This window comes from Neltuma alba, unplaced genomic scaffold (genome assembly GCF_004799145.2).
Source record: "Neltuma alba isolate B1F8T4 unplaced genomic scaffold, ASM479914v2 tig00006176_pilon, whole genome shotgun sequence".
Classification (NCBI taxonomy): domain Eukaryota; kingdom Viridiplantae; phylum Streptophyta; class Magnoliopsida; order Fabales; family Fabaceae; genus Neltuma; species Neltuma alba.
Window position 1 is genome coordinate 23,991 of NW_021634375.1, and position 20,593 is coordinate 44,583.

Consider the following 20,593-nt stretch of genomic DNA (forward strand, 5'->3'; position numbering starts at 1 on the left):
GATTTTGGTCGTTACAGCCACGACGCGGGTCCCCGTCTCCGAGAGCCGCGGGCCCAACCGGCCCAAAAATGGCGGGGGGTCGGGTTTGCTAAATTCCAACCCGCGTCGTGGCGGGATAACCGCTTTTCTTTTTTTTTCTTTTTTTTTAAGGGAAAGAAAATTTGCTACTCCTGATCCGAACCTAAGATCTATAACAAGCCATTGCATTCACTGCCTCTCACAGTCTCTTGATTTGTTAGTGACTCATGAGTGGGAATGAAAGTGTCAGTGACTCCTGAAGCATCGTCTTGTGTCGTGCCAAAGGATTTGTTAATTTGATTGCTGCTGACCCTCCTTTGCGGCACATAGGGGCAGGTGATTGGGACTGAGACTGGTTAACGCTGATAAGGAAGAGAAACAGTGTTAAATGACGACCCGTTTAATGAATCCATGTAGCACATGTTAATTGAAGAACTAAACTGGATGTACTAGATATAATGTGCTCAATGTAAGTTTTGTCCTAAGGTTAATTTGAAAAAAAAAATTCATAAACATATAAAATAAATTTTACATATAAGATGAATATTAATTCTTTAGTTAAATTCCATGTCAAGAAAACCTCATGGTGTCACGATTTTCTGAAAGTCTTGTCAATTAATTCATAAAATTAAAAACTTGGGTAAGTTAATTATTTATCATTCAAAATAATAATTTTGTGACACTTATTTAAAAATAATCCTACCGTTTAACAATTAAAATTTAATACGTCAAAATAATAATATCTCAGTAAGTAAAGGTATGACAAAAAAAAAATAGTATAAAATATACAAAATCATATTTAGAGTTAATTCAAATTCTTAAATTTATGATTAATTAAAATTTTTAAATTGATTGTATATTTAAGATTCGAGGAAGCTAAATTTTACTGTTAAGATAGAGTAAATAAATAAATAAGCAGATGTCTGAATCTAGCTATTTGTTGGACACATGCCTTGCCTAGCGTCGTTTCCTACTGATAAAATTTTTTTTTTTTTTTTTGACGCGTACAAGAGCAAAGGTTAAACAATGACTGGAGTCTGGAGTCAAAGTACAAGAGTCTTTCTCCACTTTGTCATATTAATTGGCCCGTGGAAGTTTGTCCCATTAATGTAGACCAAAAAATGCAATGAAAATACAAGAGGCGTAGTTTTTTTCCCTCTTAAAAGTGGGGCCTAGGACACATATGGACGGTTTTATATTTCTTAGGCAAAAATATATCCTTAGTTTTTTCAATTTTGTATAAGGTTTTATTTTTGTTCTCTTCGCTTTATAAAATGTTCTTTCGGTCTTTAAATCCTGACATCAGTACCAAAAATACAGGTAGTAAAATAAAAAAAAGTTAACAAAACACTCTCAAATATTAACATATTAATTTAATTTTAAAAATAAATTACGCAAAAAATATCGTTTGAGACTAGTAATATTTTCTTTTGACTAAGGTTGAGACTAGTAGTGATAAAGTAAGAGCCTAAGAGGCTAAGAAAATACTTTGTAAAATTAATAGGAAAAAATAAATTTTTAACAAAGTTAAGAAATTAAATATATACTTCTGCCTCTCTCTTTTTTCACTGTGTACCATTTTCATTGTTTTTTTTTTTTAACCAATCTACATCAATACTAGCATTAGAGTACTCAGTTTGCACCTCCTGAAGTACGTTCCTGCTCATTTTTATGGGGTATTTCATACTTTTAAGTTTTAAGGAGTATTAAATATTTTTTTCTGTGTACACCCGTATTTAAGAAAAGTAGTAAATTAGTGTAATGTTGAAATTTAATACAATTAAAAATAATAATATATCAGAAATCATTAGTTAGGAATATCTCATATATAAGATATTCAAATAGTTATGTGGGAATTAGTTAGGAATATCTTATATATAATCAAGACAAATTTAATGTTTTAAAGTGTTAGGCGGGAATTAGTTAGGGATATCTTATATACAAGTAGAGCCGGGAATATGGGTTGGGACTCGCAGGCCAACCCGCCAACTCGCTATAAAAGAGCGGGTTATGCCAACCCGCCAAAATGCGGGCTACTCTGGCCCGCACCGCATAACCCGCGGGCTGTAGCGGGCTAGCCCGCGGGTTGGCGTGTTGGCCCGCCTAACCCGCCACCTTCTTTTTTTTTTTTTTAATTTTTCATATAACTAATATACTATTATATTTGAAAATTTTCTTCTCTCATTTACATCTCAATTTCCATGTTACATAATACATATGTAAACAACAAATATTTTTAAAAAATAAGCATACCATATTTGTAGCAAAAATTTAATAACTGCAATCAAATATAAGATAATATTTATTATAGAAAAAAATTATTTAAGAAAAATATGGTGAATGAACTTTAAAAAAAGTTAGATAAATGCACTTCTAATTTATTAAAAGATAGTGTTTTGTATCAAACATGACATTTGTATAAAAAAAATTATAAAATTTATCACTTGATAAGTTGATGTTCAATGTTAGTCATGTAAAATATTTGTAATATATTGTTTTATGTTTATATTGACTATTTTAAATGTAGTTAAATATAATTTATACTTGTGATTACTTTTGAAATTTTAGATCACTATTTATTAGTTTAAAAAATTAAATAAAAATAAGATTTAAAAATTAAGAATTAAAAAAAAAAAAGATGGCGGGCTGGCCCGCCAACCTGCTGTGACGGGTTAGGGTTGGGACTTTTTCAGCCCGTCAAAATGCGGGCTGCTCCAGCCCGCACCGCATAACCCGCGGGTTGTGGCGGGCTGGCCCGTAACCCGCAGGTTGGCCTGTATTCCCAGCTATATATACAAGAGAGAAGAAGGTTTAGGGGTGATCTAAAAAACTAGTGGAGATATTCAAATAAAAATATTTTTATTTGACGCTCAAATTTTTCTAAATTATTAAATTGCCCGGTCATGTTCAAAATGCTTGTCTTGAACTACTTAATATAAACACTTCCACATAAATTAGAATAAAACTCTTATCACATAGTTATTTCATATTTTATAAATCATAATTAAAAAAATTATTTTTGATCATTATTTCAAACAAACCATCCAGTGGTGACAGAAGACAATACAAGCTAATCTAAGACACGTCGCATCCTGTTAACTAGTCTTGTTTAAGATCTTATTTAGAATGACAGTAGAATCCCTTAAAAACAATTTCTTAATCATGTTTGCGGAATATAAAATAAATATGTACAGAGAATTTTATCTTAAATCATGTGAATAAGTGTTTTTGGGACTCTAATCCTGATCCCAGGCAACCACTAAATAATAATTGGACTTGCAAAGCAGATCTTAATTATATGGCATGCAGCAATTTTTCCCTCTATGGCTGAGTTGAATGGGAAATTCAGACGTGCATTAGCCACCCCCCTGTTTGTGCTCACTTCGTTGAGCCGTGTGGATGCGTGAGGAGACCATGCCACACTCTAGGACCTGACGGTATCAGCAAGTCAAAGCTTAGGGCCATGAGAGTTTTAAAAATGTTATTAACCCCGTGTTTAATATAAAAATTAGTTTAAAATTTAATTTCATTGTAAATACAAGACCTCAACTTATTTTATCTCTCGTAGTTATTTATTTATTTTAAAATAATCTTTGTAATAGTCGCACATGTTAAATGTTTAATTAAATGGTAATCATAGCCAATACACATGATTAACAATGATATTATATGGAAGACAACACTCAATTATTACAAATAATTAATTTAACAAACTTTTTAAATTTATTCGAATTAGTTAGCTAACTCTTATATTAAAAATCAAAAGTAAAAGTATCATTGCTGATTTTTCGTCTAGGAGTGTTTTTTTTTTTGTGGTTTTAAATTGTGATCTTAGTTCCAACTCTTCTCAGACCTCAGTCAACGCCGTTAAGTATGAAGACAAAAATTAAAGTTGATTAAAGTTGATTAAAGATACAGGGATAAAAACCAAAACTTGCCTAATATTTGTACTTCTAATGAGTTTTGATTTTTGCCCATATATTTTTAATAAATTTTAGTTTTAATCTCCATAATTAACATTGTTAACTAAAAATTAATATGGTTGAACTGAAATCAAGTTCTTATAAAACTACAAGGGATAAAAAATCACATTTAAAGCTATATGAACTAAAATTTAAATTCCATCATACTGGTTAATACTACCTCCGGTCCTAATTATAAGATCCAGTTGACTTATTTGATGAGATTAAGGAAGTAAGTTAAGTTAGTTATTTGTGATAAATAAGTGTTGTTATTCCTAAAATATCCTTGTTAATTAAGTGTATTGGTTAGAACTATCATTATTAGAAGGACTATCTTGGAAAAAAATGCATAAATATGAGAGAAAAATGGATTGGGGTCTTATAATTAGGACCAAACAAAAAGTCAAACGGGGTCTTATATTAAGGACCGGAGATAATAATAACATTAACCCCTTTTAGAGTAAATCAGGAAAAAGTGTAAATTACGGGGATAATGTGTGATTAATTTTCGCCAAAATCAAGTGACAAAATATGAAAACTTCGCATCATAACATGCAACATTGCAACAGAATAACAAGCGGCCAGGCCGGGAAGAAGAATAAAGCGTGGACCTTCAAACTTATTTTTATTTTGGTTTTTGTTTCTTAAGTTTTATATTATAATTACCCGTTTAGTTCATTAAATCATAAGTAATTGAATGTAATATAATAGGAAAGAATATAATGCAATGTAAGGATTTAAAAAAAAAAAAGTTTTTGCATTAATTTTAATTTAATAATTATAAAAATAAAAAGACAAAAAAATGCCCTTATCGCATTTTTCCCTTGACCCTTTCCCTTTGCCATAATCGATGTCCAGAAATTAAGGCAAAATGATCCAGAAGGCTAAAAATATAAATGGGATCATTGGATGTAAGGATAAAAATAGACTAGACCTGTTTTGAAGTTTATTGACCTGAGCCTGACTCGTAACCTGTTACAGACTTATTTGTTAGCCTGAACCTGGCTTGTGGCCTATTACAGGCTTATTTTTCAGCCTAAACTTGGCTTGTATAAAGGTCTGATCTAGCCTGAAGCTTGTTAAAAAAACTTGCATTTTTAAAAAATTCAAATTACAGTTATATTTTTTTAAAAACTAATATTAAAAAAAGCATACATAATAATTAATTTGTTAGTTTTGTTTTTTATTTAAATTTTAGTATCATAAGTACTATTTTAAATCTTAATTATAATTTACAAAGATATTAGTGAAAACTAATTGTAATTGTATATTAAAATTGGAAACAAGACTACCTTTAAGTATACAAAAGAAATTAAAATTAAGATAAATAAACAAAAAGAAAAAAACTATTAATTCTACAATGAATAAAGAGAGTATCATACTTTAATTAAAATAATACATAAGTTAATTAATTTATCATTCTTGGAACAAAATTTTTCTTTCATATTTTATTTATATTTTTAAGATTTAAAGATCACGTTATTTATTGGTATTATTATTATTATTATTTAAAATTATATTTTATCTTCACTTGTCAATTAAACTTTAAAATCTAATAGAGGATTAAGCTATTAACTATATATTAAAATTAAAAAATAAATTAAAAGAACACATTAAAAATAATACCATTAACTAATTTTTTTTTATATATTGTAATTATAAATTTTTAATTGGTCTAGGATGACTTAACATGCTTAACAAACTCTTTTAAAGAGCCTAAGCCTGACCTGTTTAGTTAAACAGGCTTTCAAACAGGCATAAGCTCGTCTCTTTTAAAAAAACAGATTAGGCCAAGCCAGGCTAAATGCAGATTAGGCTATAAATTCCTAACAAGCCGTCTAGTCTGTTTCTGTCCCTAATTGGATGAGGAAAAAAGGCCAAGCATTGGGACCTGGTTTCTCCCTTCGCTCCTCCCGTCTGCCGCCGTTTTCAGCCAAAATAAAAGAGCAGGCTCGTTAAAAAGGCTGAATGAGTCCGAGTGGAAAGTGATGCATGAGTGGGTGAGGGAGAAAATAACATTATAGTTAAGTATATAGGGTGCGGACCAGAGCATACATCATGTTTGTTTGAGTTTTATGTTTTAATAATCTAGGGTGAAATTTTTTTTAGGTACATCTAATATTCTATAGTTAAGTATATAGTGTGCGGACCAAAGTATACATCATGTTTGTTTGAGTTTTATGTTTTAATTTGGGGTGAAATTTTTTTTAAGTACATCTAATATTCTAAAACATTTTGCAATGCATCTAACGGTATGGAGTTACTTTTTTAAGTACATTCAACATTTTAAATTATATTTTGGCCCATGCAAAACTTTGAAATATATTTTTCATATATGTCCAACATTCTAAATTACTATCTCAGGTCCTAAATATTACTAGCTTTTATATTTAAGATTAAAGATGGTAAGTTTTGGTGTCTCCAACACCCTCAATTTTTAAGAGTAAAATTGCATTAAAAAATACTATAGGATACTGAATGCCACTAAAAAATATTTCAAAGTACCGGATACATTACAAAATATTTTAAAATACGAGATGTATTTAGAAAAAAACTTTATAGGCCTGGTTGGACTTTCACCCTAAATTAAAACATAAAACTCAAATAAATATGATTTGCACTTTACTCTCGATTTTTATTAAGTACACTTGAATGAGATAAATTAGTGACGATGGAGTAAATTTTTTTAGTCATTTGTTACGCACGCTGCCATTCACCAGTGTGATGCTATTTTCTCCCTTACCCTCTCGTGCGTCATTTCCCACTCTGGCTCATTCGGCATTTTTAACGAGTTTATTCTCTTATTTTGGCTAAAAACGACGTCGTTTGTGGCATCGTGCAGCAGCAGATGGAAATAGCAAAGGAGAGAAGCCAGATCGCAAGTATTGCCATTATCTCCTGATCACTTATTGTTGAAGTAAGTGGCCGTAGCTTTTCTTCACTGCTATTATTTTACCCACTTTATTTCCAGCCTCCTTTTAGTAATGGTTTTCACTTGAAGTCAGTTCCACATGGGAGGTATTTACTGAGAATCTTATGATAAATTTTTGAGATCTACAGGGAAGCCCCAAATAACTCGACTCCTGAATTTAATCACCATGTTAACAGTGGTGGCGAAGTCAATGAATGGAGAGGGTTTAATGAGTGGTGCCACTCACAAGGAACGAAGCTGACGCACCCATAATAATGAAGCTTGAAGGTGGCAATGGAGATGACGAAGGAGGATAGTGGATGAAGAGAGACATAAGAAGGTGGTTGTGTGGTCAGGGAGGCCATGAAGGTGGGGGCTAATAGTGTCTTTTAACCAGATTCTCATATATTGTAATTCTCGTTCATGTGTATCTTAACATTATTATAGGTAATCTATATTACAAAATGTAACATTCTTTATATTACAAAAGTTAAATGGAACAAATGAATCAGTTTTTTTTTTTATTAGGATTACATGTAATCTTTATTCTTGTAATCCAACTAAACATGTTTTTTAATCTGTCAAGGAATAAAATGATTTAAATTTTCATTAAATAATTGGAATGAATATTTTAGATGAAAAAAATTTAGAAAACCAAAATTTTATGATTTAAAACGTGAAGGATGAAAATTAAAATAAGAATAAATTTGAAGAATAAAAATTACATTAACCCAATAATAAAAACGGTCAAGCGGATGTTGGGATCGGATGATTATTCATCAAATATAAGAAGAGGGATGCTCTAGGGCGTAGGCATATCCGGCACGTTGTGTAAATCGGAGATTGGAACTGGGTGTTGAGAGAATGGCGGTCAAATATAAGAAGAAGAGAGATGCTCTAGGGCATGGGCATATCCGGCACAATAAGAGATTGGAACTGGGTGTCGGGTGTCGAGAGAATGGTACTACTAACTCCTTCTTTGATACAGACTTTATTTATTTTTTATTTTGATTTTAAATATAAGATGTTAATTTATTTTGCCTATTATATTTATATATGTTTTTTTAAAAATAATCTTTCTAATAATATTAATTCTAATAAATATATTTGATTAGTTAGAATATTTAAAAAAAAATATCTATTCATTATAAATAATTAATTTATTCTATTTTTTTAATCTCTTTAAATGAATAATTTTTTTTTTTTTACCAAACTTCAAATTAATCAATCAGTTCACTTAAGATGAGTTATATTATTAATAACGCAGCGTATTTCGCTGATCAATTCCCTCCTTACCGTCCAGCTCCACCCGCGGCATTTCTCCTCTCGCCTTCTTATTTTTGCCCGACATTCATCCGCGTGCCTCCGTTCAGTCAGGGTTTTATTACCTGCAATTCGATTCGGGTTCCCCGGACTTGCTTCCTTCTGCTAAAGGGCTTTCCAGCTCACAAATTCCCCCCTGCTTGCTTCCATATCACTCAATTTCATTTCCCACAAGTCTAAGCAATTTGGCAAGGCTTTTGCTTTTTCTGGTTATAGCCTATCTAACCCGAGACCCCTAATTCTCTAATAAAGAAACCCATTGCTCCCAAGCCGAATGGTTTCCTTATTAAGCTTTTCATGGTTTCCTCCGTCCATACAACATGGTGTCTCTCGATCGAATAAATTTGTGGCTGCAGATGCGAGGGCGATAAATTCATTCTATGCTGCCCAAAGCAACGAGCATAGGAAGGCTGCTTGTGCTTGTGCTTGTGCGGCTTCTCCACGAAACTTGATGAGCGATGAGTCATCGGCGATTAAATTTAATGTAATTCTGTAGTATTTTGTTTCTAAACACAGCTAATTTGATGGTTCTTGTCTCGATTTTTTATTTCAATGCCCGTTTCGTTGTTCCTCTAGACCGCTTCTTGCGAGCCTACTTCCCCTACTGGTTGGCGTCGTCGTTGTCGTTTTGTCATTGCTTGCTGCCTAGCACTGTTGTCTGCATGTAATAACTATTCTTTTGCTCTGCACCGTGCAATCCTTTATTCTACCTGTTCCCTATTACCATTTTGTTCATGCCCTGTTGGCTGTTTTTTGTGCATGCATCACAACATAGTTTATTACCTTACCTAATTTGAGCCATTTGATTCCCTGTGCAAGTGCTGCAATACAGGAATTTATCCTGTAATACACCCACCTGTGTCTCTATTTTGATGATCACTCGTTTTCCCTTAGTTTTATCGTATCTTAGCTTCTGGGAGTTGAATATCCCTGGTTTATGAGAAATTTACCTTTTATTCTCTTTTTTGGTTAGCTGATAACAAGTATATCTGTAGGGTTCTTCTGAATCAGAACACTTAAACACAATAGGGGATCTTCAGGACGATTCTGATGTTCTTATTGAGTGCAAAGAAGTCTACAAGTCTTTTGGGGAAAAGAAAATCCTAAATGGTGTGAGCTTCAAGGTAATTATCCTTCCATTGATTTTGTTTCTTTTTTTATTTGTATATTCTGGGCATGCTTGTATGAAATTAGGAAAAAAGGAAAAAATATTGGCAAGGTGCGATAATCAGCATGACTGCTATTCTGTTCAAAAAGGAGGTCTTACGGATATCATTATGCGCTTTAGGGAGCTTGCTGAATATTTGACCTCATTTCATCTTTTTGACTATGAATAGATCAGACACGGGGAAGCTGTTGGAATAATCGGTCCCTCTGGGACTGGCAAATCTACTGTCTTGAAGATTATCGCAGGATTGCTTGCTCCGGACAAGGTAACCATGCAGTTACATTCAGATTGGGTTAGTGACATTAATTTAAACCAAATTGTTTCTAAACAAATTCTACTTTATTTCTTGCATATTATATCTGTTGAATGAGAAGGGAGAGGTTTACATTAGAGGTAAAAAGAGGGCTGGTTTGATAAGCGATGAAGAGATATCTGGTCTTCGGATTGGACTAGTAAGTTTTAGTGTTATATGCATTATGCTTATTCTTCACTGCTAGTAATTTTTCATTGTGGTTTTATTTGTTTGTCTGCAGGTGTTCCAAAGTGCAGCTCTTTTTGATTCTTTGACTGTACGTGAAAATGTTGGTTTTCTCTTGTAAGATTTGGTCCTAATATTTGGGGTGACAAAATTTAAAAATTTAATTTATTTTGCTGTTGTTGCATATTCTTTTATTTAATAGCCCCAGCTTTGTTATTGATCAGGTACGAACACTCAAGCATGTCCGAGGATCAAATTTCAGAGCTTGTCAAGGAAAGCTTGGCGGCTGTTGGATTAAAGGTGTACTTCATGCAATTTTCTGTCCGATTATAGGCATATTGTTTTTTCCCCCATCTGAACATGTCAAATTACATGTGTCGATACTTGTTGCAACCATTACGTGATCTAGGCATTGAATTGTTATGTAACAGTGTTGAGAAAATTGCAATTTCTGAAAATTAAAAGGGTTTTCAGACATGTTGCTAGACTACGTAATTCACTCTCCTTCATTTTTCTTTGACCATTGCTGCATTGACATTCTGTCTTTAGCATGTAGACTAATTTGTCCGACCATTTTGTTTTACAGGGTGTTGAGGATCGGCTGCCTTCGGAGTTGTCTGGTGGGATGAAAAAACGGGTTGCCTTGGCTCGGTCCATTATTTATGACACTACAAATGATTCAATAGAACCAGAGGTATGTTGACTGCTAAAATTTTGTTCACCTTAGGGCCAGTTTTATTTATAGAAAGAATGGTAATAGAATGGAATGAAATGATGATCATTGTGAACAAGTTTGTTATGATATTGGAATTTTTTTAGAATTTTTAATTAGATATAAATAGAAGTAAAAATAGAAAAATGCCTCAATCCTGAAAAATATTTCCCCAGTCCTCCTTCAGTCATCTCCCTTCTTCCTCACCGGTGCTTTCATCTTCATCAATAGAATCAGAAGGAGATGCAAATACAAAATCAGAAATCAAATTCAACCTAAATCCAACGAATCAAATCAACAAAATGAAAAGGTGCATAATGAGCTAGACTGTTTTCTTCCTTGAACCACTCCTAGTTCAATGGTGGCTGTGTTCAAACATTGGAGAAGCGGATTGGCTGTGTTGGAACTCCGAACAAGCAGACAATGCCATAGAAGAGGATGATGGCTCGTAATGAGGTTGAAGGTGGAGGTGGAGATGAGGGTGACGGTAACGCTGCTGATTGTGGACGAGGGGACTGACAAAGGGAGAAGACTAAGGAAGTCAAAAGGGAGAGTGGAAGAGAAAGAGAGAAGAGGGTAAAGTTGTTAACATGTTGATTCAGACAACTAGGAATGAGAATTCATAGGTTTTTTTGAAGAGTCCTTATTCCATGAAAAGTGGTAATAGGCTTTGCCACGAGAATCAGCATTCAGACTAAAATAGACAAACCGAATGGACCATATGTGGGAGTGGAATCACAATTAACAGGAATTAAGCTTTACAGAATTAAACCAAACATACCCTTAAAGTATAATGTTAGCCCGATATAATATTGCCAGAATAGCACAGGGAATACAAGAGGCTACTGGTATGGAGAATGAAACACAATTACTTTCATTAATCCAACATAGTACATCATCCAAACTCATGGGAAATACTCCCCCGATCACTGCAGAAAATGAAGAAGGCAAATGCACCTGGGAACAAGTTTAATTCTTATATCATGAATTTCATTGGAAGGGTTTTTTTTTTTCAATGAAAAAAAATTTGAGCCTGTTGCCCAAGTTTTCTAACAATTGAAACAGGAATTTAACAAACTGTATTCCTATGCTTGTTGTTGGAGGCTTAATAACCCTGCGCTTTTACTACATTAGACGATTTGGATGATAATTCCATGCAATCCCCTTCTCTTTCCGCTTCTTCCCTTGTCCAAATTGTCTTCCTTGAACCGCCTGTTGTTCTTGCTGTTAGTTTTGGCATGACAGAATGTCAATGGTGTCTACGGTCACAATGAAGATGCTGAGTTTCCTAGTTACTGCTGCTGCTCTTACTGCTTATTATATATTGTAAATTTAACTGCAAAGTCCCCTTCCCTCCCCCTGGTAAATGACTTGTCTGCAATACTGTACAGGTGCTTTTGTATGATGAACCAACTGCGGGACTGGATCCCATAGCTTCTACAGTAGTTGAGGATCTGATCCGCTCTGTTCACATAAAAGGACGTGACGCTCTTGGAAAGCCTGGGAAGATTGCATCTTATGTAGTTGTCACCCACCAACATAGTACCATTAAAAGAGCTATTGACAGGTAAAGTTTGCAGGTCCTTTACTTAAACTGTTTCTTGCTCAGCCTGGTCTTGACGCACCCTCTTCCTAACAAGTCACTGCGTGAATACAGGTTATTATTTTTACACAAGGGTAAGATTGTCTGGGAAGGAATGACGCATGACTTTACCACATCACCAAATCCAATAGTCCAACAGGTTAGTTTTTTTTATTTTTTTGGGGGGTGTGTGTGTGTGTGGGCTTAAATAACTACGGATGGGATCTTTCGAAGTTGTTACACTATGGAGTTTGATTCTCCTGGCGTAAATGCAAAAACAAAAGGACTGGCATGAAAAGCTACCTTTTCGCTAGTCGGATTATTGGAATTTAGGAGCAAAATACACGTTGTTTTATTACCGTCTCTATTAGTTCATACAATAGTCTCATTTTCTTTTTCCCTTCTGAGGTGGCAGTTTGCGTCTGGCAGCCTGGACGGTCCTATCAAATATTAGGACAGGACGACTTGCTGCTACGGTGGTAGAATGGAGAACATAGGGCGTCAGTAATGTCGAAATGGAGCCGTGAGAATGGCGATGATAGAGCATAGTACAGACAGTTCTCAGTAGATGACTGGGGGATGAGCAAGCCATGGACAGCCTTTTTGATGGGCAATTATTTAATTTAATTCAACATATTGAATTGGGGCAGCCGGTCAACGTGTTGGAGTGGTCACGGGAAAGGACATGCTGTTACATATAACCAATAATATTAAGAACGGGTTGGCTCTGACCTACACGAAGCACATGAGACTTATGGACGGACCTGATGTGAATTTGGTACATCGGGCAGAAAGGGTGGGTGAGACGGAACATTGATTATGGCTTTTCTGTTGTAAAGAATTCATAGCAGTTTGATCGATGAGCGTCATAAGTCATGATTATGGATTCTCTGTTTCACTGAATCCACCGAATGCACAGATCGAGAGTCTGGCATCATCCCGCGGTCTCTCTTGACAACAATCGTACCTCCCACCTCCAGAGAGCAGGGATTCTGATATTTCATGATTTTGTTTTCTTTTTTTAATAAGCCTGGCAACCGGCTGCCGAAACCATGAAGGTGAAAATATCACTTCACATCAAATCACGTAAAGATGACAAGAACACTGCCAACCGCGGGGAATTTTTCATGTGGGGTGAAAAGGTCGGTTACCGTAGCTTTTTTTTTTTTTTAAAAAAAAAAAAACCAACGTTACTGTACAGATTCAAGATCCCTGATCATTCCGTCTATGTTAACAAGAAGCTCACGCACGAGGGCGCGTCTACTGACAATCCACTTCAGTTTCTAAATAGGATCAAGATATCTGATCATTCTGGGCCAAAATATCTGTACGCTAAAGCTAGCAAGTACTCTGGTTAAGGTGGGAAAAAAAAGAGAGCCAGCAAGTAGTCTGGTTTAAAAAAAAAAGAAAAAAAAGAAACTAGCAAGTACATATGCAATGCAAATCTAGCTCGTTTCAATGGGAGGAAGTACTTCACTTGCACAATGCAATTCTAGAACACCATAAATAAATGTTAGAAGAAAAAAAAAGTCCACATTACAAAATTTAACCACGGTTCTATAATCTGATAACGAAAATTAAAATTTCACTCATCCTTAACCATCATCATCTAAAAAAAGATATTTGAATGTTGACTGGATAAATTAGTAAATACAAACATAACACAGCATTTAAAATCCAAATTATAATTCTTTAAAGGATACAAGAAAATGAAAATACAAATCAATTCGAGTACGGTAAAAGCTGATAGTTCAAATTTAAATTATTGTTGTCATGTAAAAAATTAAAAAAAATAATTACATAAAATAAATAAACATATTTAAAAAAAAACTTTAAATTTTCATTATTGAAAGAAAGAACAGAGAGGGAATTTACAGGTGAAGATTTGTTATCATCACGGGCATTACATCAAACTTTGGTCTGGAGGATGTAATTTCTTGCCCGAGGTGAACAGAAGAGAGCAACAACACCAAAATCAAAACTAACAAAGGCACTTACAAAGAAAATCCCCACAGATATTGGTCCTTCCATCATATCCTCCTTAAAAGACTTCCCTTTGATTGATGCATTTCTTGCTTTATCACATCTTCCGCTGGATGATTCCAAGCATAAATCTGGGTTTCCAGCAAATGCACCGGGAAACTTCCCATACCCCTGCTTCCGGGGTACATACCCAGAAAAACAGTTAAAAGAAAAATTCAAGAGGGTCAGATCTGGAAGACTGGAAATATTCCTGGAATCTGACCAGACAGGGAATTATGTGACAAATCCAAGGCTCTTAAACTCTGCATTTTCTGCAAACTTGGGACCTGTCCATCAAGAAAGTTGCACGACAAATTCAGATATTCTAAGGCAGCTAGTCCAAACAGACCCTTGGGAATCTCCCCGCGAAGCAAATTGTGGGATAGATCAATCCCCACTACTGAGGACAGGATATATTTAAAGCTGGATTGATTGCTATCAGCGACAACTACAGAAATTTTCAATTGCACATTTCTTGATGCTCCAAATGGCTCCCTAACGGGGATGCCCATCTTGTTAAACAATAAGCCACCCTTAAAATTAATATCAGGGATGAAGCCGGAAAATTTGTTCCCAGAGAAATCCAACATTTCTATTTCTTCGAAGGTGAACAACCAACTGGGCAGATTTCCACTGAATTTATTTTGAGCCAGAGAAAGATACCTGAGGTTCGTCCATTTGGTTATTGCATCATTCAAGGATCCAGAAAGATAGTTGGAACTAAAATCTACAATCTCGAGAGATTTGCAGCCCGCCAGAGTGAGTGGAATCTCCCCAGAAAACCCATTGTTGCTTATATCCAATATCTTCAAGCTATCCAATGCATCAAATTCGGGTTGAATTGCACCAGAGAGGTTGTTGTTGTTAAGTATTAAGGCAAGCAGCTGAAAGCAGCCAACGATATTTAACGGAATGGTACCAGACAAAGAGTTGTGCGAGAGATCAATGACTTGAAGGTAAGTCAAATTTCCAATTCGAGCAGGAATTTCCCCAGAAAGATGATTGTGGGAGAGGAACAAAGCCTGCAAGCTCTTCAGTTCCGTAATTTTCAGCGGAATTTCACCAGAGAATTGATTGTGAGAAAGGTCAAGAAGAAAAATGCCCACTTTGTCTGTGGTGTCCGCGAGCTTACTCGGAATAGGACCAGAGATGTCATTATGGCTCAAGTCCAAAACGAGGAGCTTCTGGGTGAACACAAGCCTAGGAGATACTTTGTACGTCAAGTGGTTAAATGATAAGTTTAGATGAGTGAGTGCTTGTAAGGAAGCAATACAGGTAGGCAGGCCACCCACAATAGAATTGTTGGACAAATTTAAAACGGCGAGAGAGGCACCAGAAGCAGCAAAGCAGGGCAAAGTACCTGAAAAGCGATTGGAAGCAAGATTGAGAAAGACCAAAGGCTGGTAAAAATCAGGGAGGGTGCCGAAGAGACGATTGTTTTCGAGATTCAAATAGCGGAGGGATTTGAGGAGAAGAAGGGAGAGCGGAAGCGGTCCGCGAAAGGAGTTGAAACCCAAATCAAGGGTTTGCAAATAAGCAGAGAAGTTGCCAATCCACAGAGGGAGGGGACCGCCCAGAGAGGGATTGCCGTGCAAGATAAGATGAGAAAGGCGGGAAAGGCGGAGGAAGGAGGGAGGGATGGCGCCGCGGAATTGATTGTGAGAGAGATCAAGGGTGGAGAGAGAACTGAAGGAGCCGAAGCAGGGGGGAGAGGGGAAGAGAAGTGATTGCGCGACAAAATGAGGGATGTGAGAGAAGGGAGGAGGCAGAAGCGAGGGTGAAAATGGCCGGACAAGTGGAGGGAGGTGAGGTTGATGGAGACGACGCGGCGGGAGAGGGGGTGGCAGGTAAGGCCAGTCCAGGAAGAGCAGTTAGGATTAGAAGGGAGCCAGGAGGACAAGGAGCGGGAGGGGTCATGGAGCCACGAGCGGAAAAGGAGAAGAGAGGATTTGTCTTGAGGGTGAATATCGAGGGGGAGGCAAGGGTTTACAGAAGACAGGAGGAGGAGGAGGAGGAGGATGGGGGCCATGAAAGAAACCCTAGCCAGAGGCCCAAGATGAAGATGGAGATTGGAATCACCAAGAGCACTCACTGCTGGGGTGCTGTCCGAAAAGTGAGAACGACAACTGGTTGGCGCATTGAAGCGTGCACAACGACGCTCTCTTCATCATCTGCAGTTCACGAAAGGAAATCTGGCTTCTTCGAGACGCGATCCGCTCCGCAGCACCTTTTTTTTTTTTTTTGGTGGCTGGGCAGTGAAGCATGGGGATTATTTTTAGCTTCTCGAACACAGTATCTCTCGCCGAGATGTTTGGAACACATGATAACAAGCATGTCTACTAAATCAAGACAAAATTTTTTTTTATATTTATTTAATATTTTATAAAAGAAAAATAACACAAAAATAACTCTTCAACTTGAAAATGTCAAAATGGTAAGTTGAATTTGCAAAATAACAATTTAGGGGGTGTTTGACAAAACCAAACCTAGGTTTCAGAATCACTTTTCTGCAAAATGAAATAACCTCCTCCACATATTTACTTTCGTAATCCGTAAAAGCACTTCTGAAACCATGGTTTGGTTTCTATCCAAACACCCCCTTAGACACAAGTGACCAATTTGGAATTTTTAAATTTGCCAAAATAACCATATTATCCTTCAGATGGCTACTGTGATTGGAGCTTCGGCAGCTGGCCAACAATTAGTTGCCGGAGCTCCGGTGACCGGCAACAATTTTGTAAAATTTTTTTTACAGTTTCAGTAAAATGATTAACAACTTTCATAACACTATTAACAAGTTCAGTATAGTAGTTAACAACAGGTTTTCTAAAAAATTCAAAAAGTAACATTTTTACAACTTCAATAATGTTGTTAACAAGTTCCGTAATTCTATTAATAACTTCAGTATAGTATTTAATAACATATTTTTTTAAAAATTAAAAAATAGCATTTTTATAACTTTAGCAACTATTTTTTTTTTTCCAATTTTGATAACTTCGGTAAAACGGTTAATAAGTTTTGTAATGTTATTAATAAGTTTAGTATAGTAGTTAATAATAGGTTTTTTCAGAAAATTAAAAAAGTAGCATTTTTATAACTTCAGTAATGTCATTAACAAGTTCTGTAACTCTATTAACAAGTTCAGTATAATATTTAACAACATGTTTTCTACAAAATACAAAATGATATTTTTACAATTTTAATAACACAGTTAACAATGCAACCATCTTTTTTTTTTATTAAAAAGAATGAAGTGAGTGAGTTTAGTTTCGAAAGCTCACCAGATCAGGATATGGCTCAACCCATTCTGCCCCATCTTTGAAACACCTTATGCGGCAAAATTGTTTTGGGCCCATATCCACAGATGGAAATGAAATGGAGAAGGCCCTGCGACGCCGCGCTTTTGGGCCCAATCAAAACATGCACGGAACCTGGCTGCACAATTTAATTAAATCACGCATGCTCCTCATTGTGCTGATTCGCTCAATTATTTCAAATATTTGATTCCAAGTTTTATATTTGTTTATGAATGACTTGGAATAAATTCAAACAACCGTTGATAATAACAAGAGACATTTTATGATTGAGGCAATGACAGTGACGTGGTCCTAAATCTAATATTGTGGATATTTTTGAAGTGAAAGTTTACAATTTTTGGCAGATAGGGACTGTAGTAACGAGGGGGCCTCCTCCGCAATTAGTCGTGGTAAATTAGACGGATACAATAGCTTAGGAATCCCCCCCCCCCCAAAAAAACAATTTTTTTTTCCACTTCAAAGGCCTTTATTATAAAACAAAACTCCTGGCAAATGCTCACAAAAGCACAAAACACTTGAATTCTTGAAATAATCTGTGTGAATCTCCAAAAAGGGGAAAGAAAAAAAAAGCCTGTTTTACGTAAGTGAGATATGTGAAATGGGAGGAGTCACATGAGTATGAGATGAGTGACGGGAAGGAGAGAGTGGAATCCAGGAGCAGCGGAGGCGGGACATGGCATCAGAAATTGACGCACTTATTATTTTATCGACGCCAGAGCAAGAGGATCCATAATCCCCTCACTCTATCGCCCTCTTCCACCACCGATTTTGTCCCTGACTGGGTCTCCGTTGCCTCCCCCATATCTGCATCTTTCATGGGCCTTTTCCTGTCTCTTCTTCCATTCCTTCCTCCATGGCTCCCTCCAACTCCGTCCCTTTCCTCTTGATCCTTTACCGTTTACCCATCACCGGCCTTCATCTTCTCCTCATCTTCCTCCATTCCCTCTTATAACTCTTACCCTCCCTCCCCCCCCCCCCTCTCCTTTTACTCATTCCATCTTCCTTTCCTCTTCCACTCCTTCCCCAAATCATACATCTCCTCCGATTCCGAGTTACCGCAGTGAGGTGAGCTGACCCTTTTCGACTCTTCGACAAAACATTGAACACATCTCCTTTCTCTTTGCCTCTCTAACTCCTAGTTCTCCCGCTACTGATGGCGATATTTATTAACCTTTGAGATTTCCTAAAAACATGATCGCGCTGCTTAACCGAGTCCGCAGGGGATTTTCGCTGCTTGATTTTTTCTGATATTTGCCTTAGTGGCCCCAGTTTGATCTGTTTCTTCTTTCCTGTTTGTTGATAGGAAAAAGGAAGGATTTGAATGGCATCAGTGTTCCTTTACCACGTGGTGGGGGATCTGACTGTGGGAAAGCCGGAGCTGGGGGAATTCCATGAGACGGAGACCGTGGAGTCGGCAATTCGGGCGATAGGAGATTCGCCAGAGGGCAGTATACCCGTCTGGAAAAAGCGATTACACTTGGCTATGATCGAGAATAGTGAAATGAAGCAGCAGAGATTTGTCGGCATCCTCAATTCCTTAGATATAGTTGCATTCCTCGCAAAGAGCCAGTGTTTCGAGGATCGGGATAAGGCCCTGAACACCCCTGTTTCTGAGGTTGTTGTTCCGAACAGTTCTCTCCTGAGGCTGTTGACCCCGCAACCAGGTTATCCGACAAACTAGACTTGTTCATATCATTGCATCGGATGCATTATTTACTTTTAATTTTTTTTTTTGGATAATTATGAGCTTTGGTATTATTGCAATCGAATTTTATCAGTCGATAGGAGAAGATATGACAAAGTTGTTTTCCGCATATTAGCTCTGGATATAATGCTGAGTTATATTAATTTTAGTTGTGATGATAACTATGTTTAACAAAAAATGTTTCTGCTTTAATGGACATTGAAGCCATTTTAGACGATGTTTATATGTTTCTATTTGCTAGCAACATATCCGTAATGTTTTGCAAGCACATAGGATATTTACCTTTACGTGCATGTGAATAGAAGGAGACTGATAGTGTGTGGGTTTGTTCTATGTAGAAGTCATGGATTTTCTTTTTTTGGTCATCTTTTTTACCTGTATATGTTGTCATTGGAACTTATAAGCTCTTCTGCAGAAATTTGTGCAAGGAATATTTAGTCCATATGATTGCAGAGATGGATTGGCCTGAAATTATTCCATCCTTTTATGGTTTAAAATTTGAATTTTCATTCAAGACATTCATTATTTGTTTGACTGCTATTTTAACCATCTTGTGCATTTTCAGGCTTAATTTAACAAAACTAGTCACGTGAGTAATTAAAATGGTGAACTATTTTGTTTTCGTAGCTGAAATTTCAAGTTAACATTTGAACATTGGAACTGTCAGTTTAATCTTGGCAATAGTCTTAGAACACAATGATAATGTGTTGTTCCTTGCTTTCCTTAAGGTTGATAGATGCGCTGATATGATGAAGCAAGGGGTAAGACGTCTGCTTGTTCCAAAGAGTATAGCATGGAAAGGCATGAGCAAGCGATTCTCAATTCTCTACAATGGCAAGTGGCTCAAAATATTGAAACTCCTAACAGTAGCAGCAACAATTTACCTGCAAACAAGAATTGGGTTCCTCATCTCCCAATAGTTCTATTCGTGACAAATTCTGCTGTCTCTCTAGAGAAGATGTCCTCCGCTTTATCATTGGTTGCCTTGGAGCTCTGGCCCCCTTCCTCTCACCTCTATAGCTGCTCTTGGAGCGGTTAATGCAAACTACAATTTTATTGAATCCTCAAGTCCAGCAATTGACGTAACTCGAAAGCTTCCTGAAGACCCAAGTGCTGTTGCGGTGATAGAAACCACACCAGGCAGTCAGCATAAAATCATTGGAGAGATTTCTGCATGTAAATTATGGAAATGTGATTACTTAGCCGCAGCTTGGGCTCTATCCAATCTCTCTGCTGAGCAGTTTTGTTATGGGAGTTGAGGACAATGTTTCACCAAGGTCAATGCCTGAGTTGTGTGTAAATTCAACAGCTGGTGATGATAATCTAGTTAATGGTAGTAGTTCAAGGAGCCCAAGGAAATTCAGTAGCAGGAATATTGGGTTTTTTAATAATCCT

General features: G+C 36.2%; 1 protein-coding gene and 2 pseudogenes across 1 annotated transcript; 2 read left to right on the top strand and 1 right to left on the bottom strand.

The window, feature by feature from the left end:
- Nucleotides 1-8,196: 8,196 nt before the first annotated feature.
- On the top strand, nucleotides 8,197-13,115 carry LOC114749786 (protein TRIGALACTOSYLDIACYLGLYCEROL 3, chloroplastic-like). The gene is made up of 10 exons (XM_028938321.1): nucleotides 8,197-8,698; nucleotides 9,210-9,338; nucleotides 9,552-9,647; nucleotides 9,757-9,834; nucleotides 9,916-9,977; nucleotides 10,085-10,160; nucleotides 10,447-10,554; nucleotides 11,964-12,139; nucleotides 12,230-12,314; nucleotides 12,570-13,115. Exons 1-10 carry the CDS (start codon nucleotides 8,489-8,491, stop codon nucleotides 12,606-12,608), a joined length of 1,059 nt encoding a protein of 352 aa, XP_028794154.1. The 5' UTR covers nucleotides 8,197-8,488; the 3' UTR covers nucleotides 12,609-13,115.
- Nucleotides 13,116-13,978: 863 nt separating this feature from the next.
- Nucleotides 13,979-16,429, bottom strand: LOC114749785 (receptor-like protein CLAVATA2; annotated as a pseudogene).
- Nucleotides 16,430-18,748: 2,319 nt separating this feature from the next.
- On the top strand, nucleotides 18,749-20,587 carry LOC114749789 (CBS domain-containing protein CBSX6-like; annotated as a pseudogene).
- The last annotated feature ends 6 nt before the right edge of the window (nucleotides 20,588-20,593 follow it).

Bases quoted from the DNA above. Each gene is read 5' to 3' on its own strand.
- LOC114749786 (XM_028938321.1), top strand. From the start codon at position 8,489: ATGGTTTCCTTATTAAGCTTTTCATGGTTTCCTCCGTCCATACAACAT. The intron at 10,161-10,446 runs GTGTACTTCATG...TTTGTTTTACAG, and splicing joins TGGCGGCTGTTGGATTAAAG to GGTGTTGAGGATCGGCTGCC. The intron at 10,555-11,963 runs GTATGTTGACTG...AATACTGTACAG, and splicing joins ATGATTCAATAGAACCAGAG to GTGCTTTTGTATGATGAACC.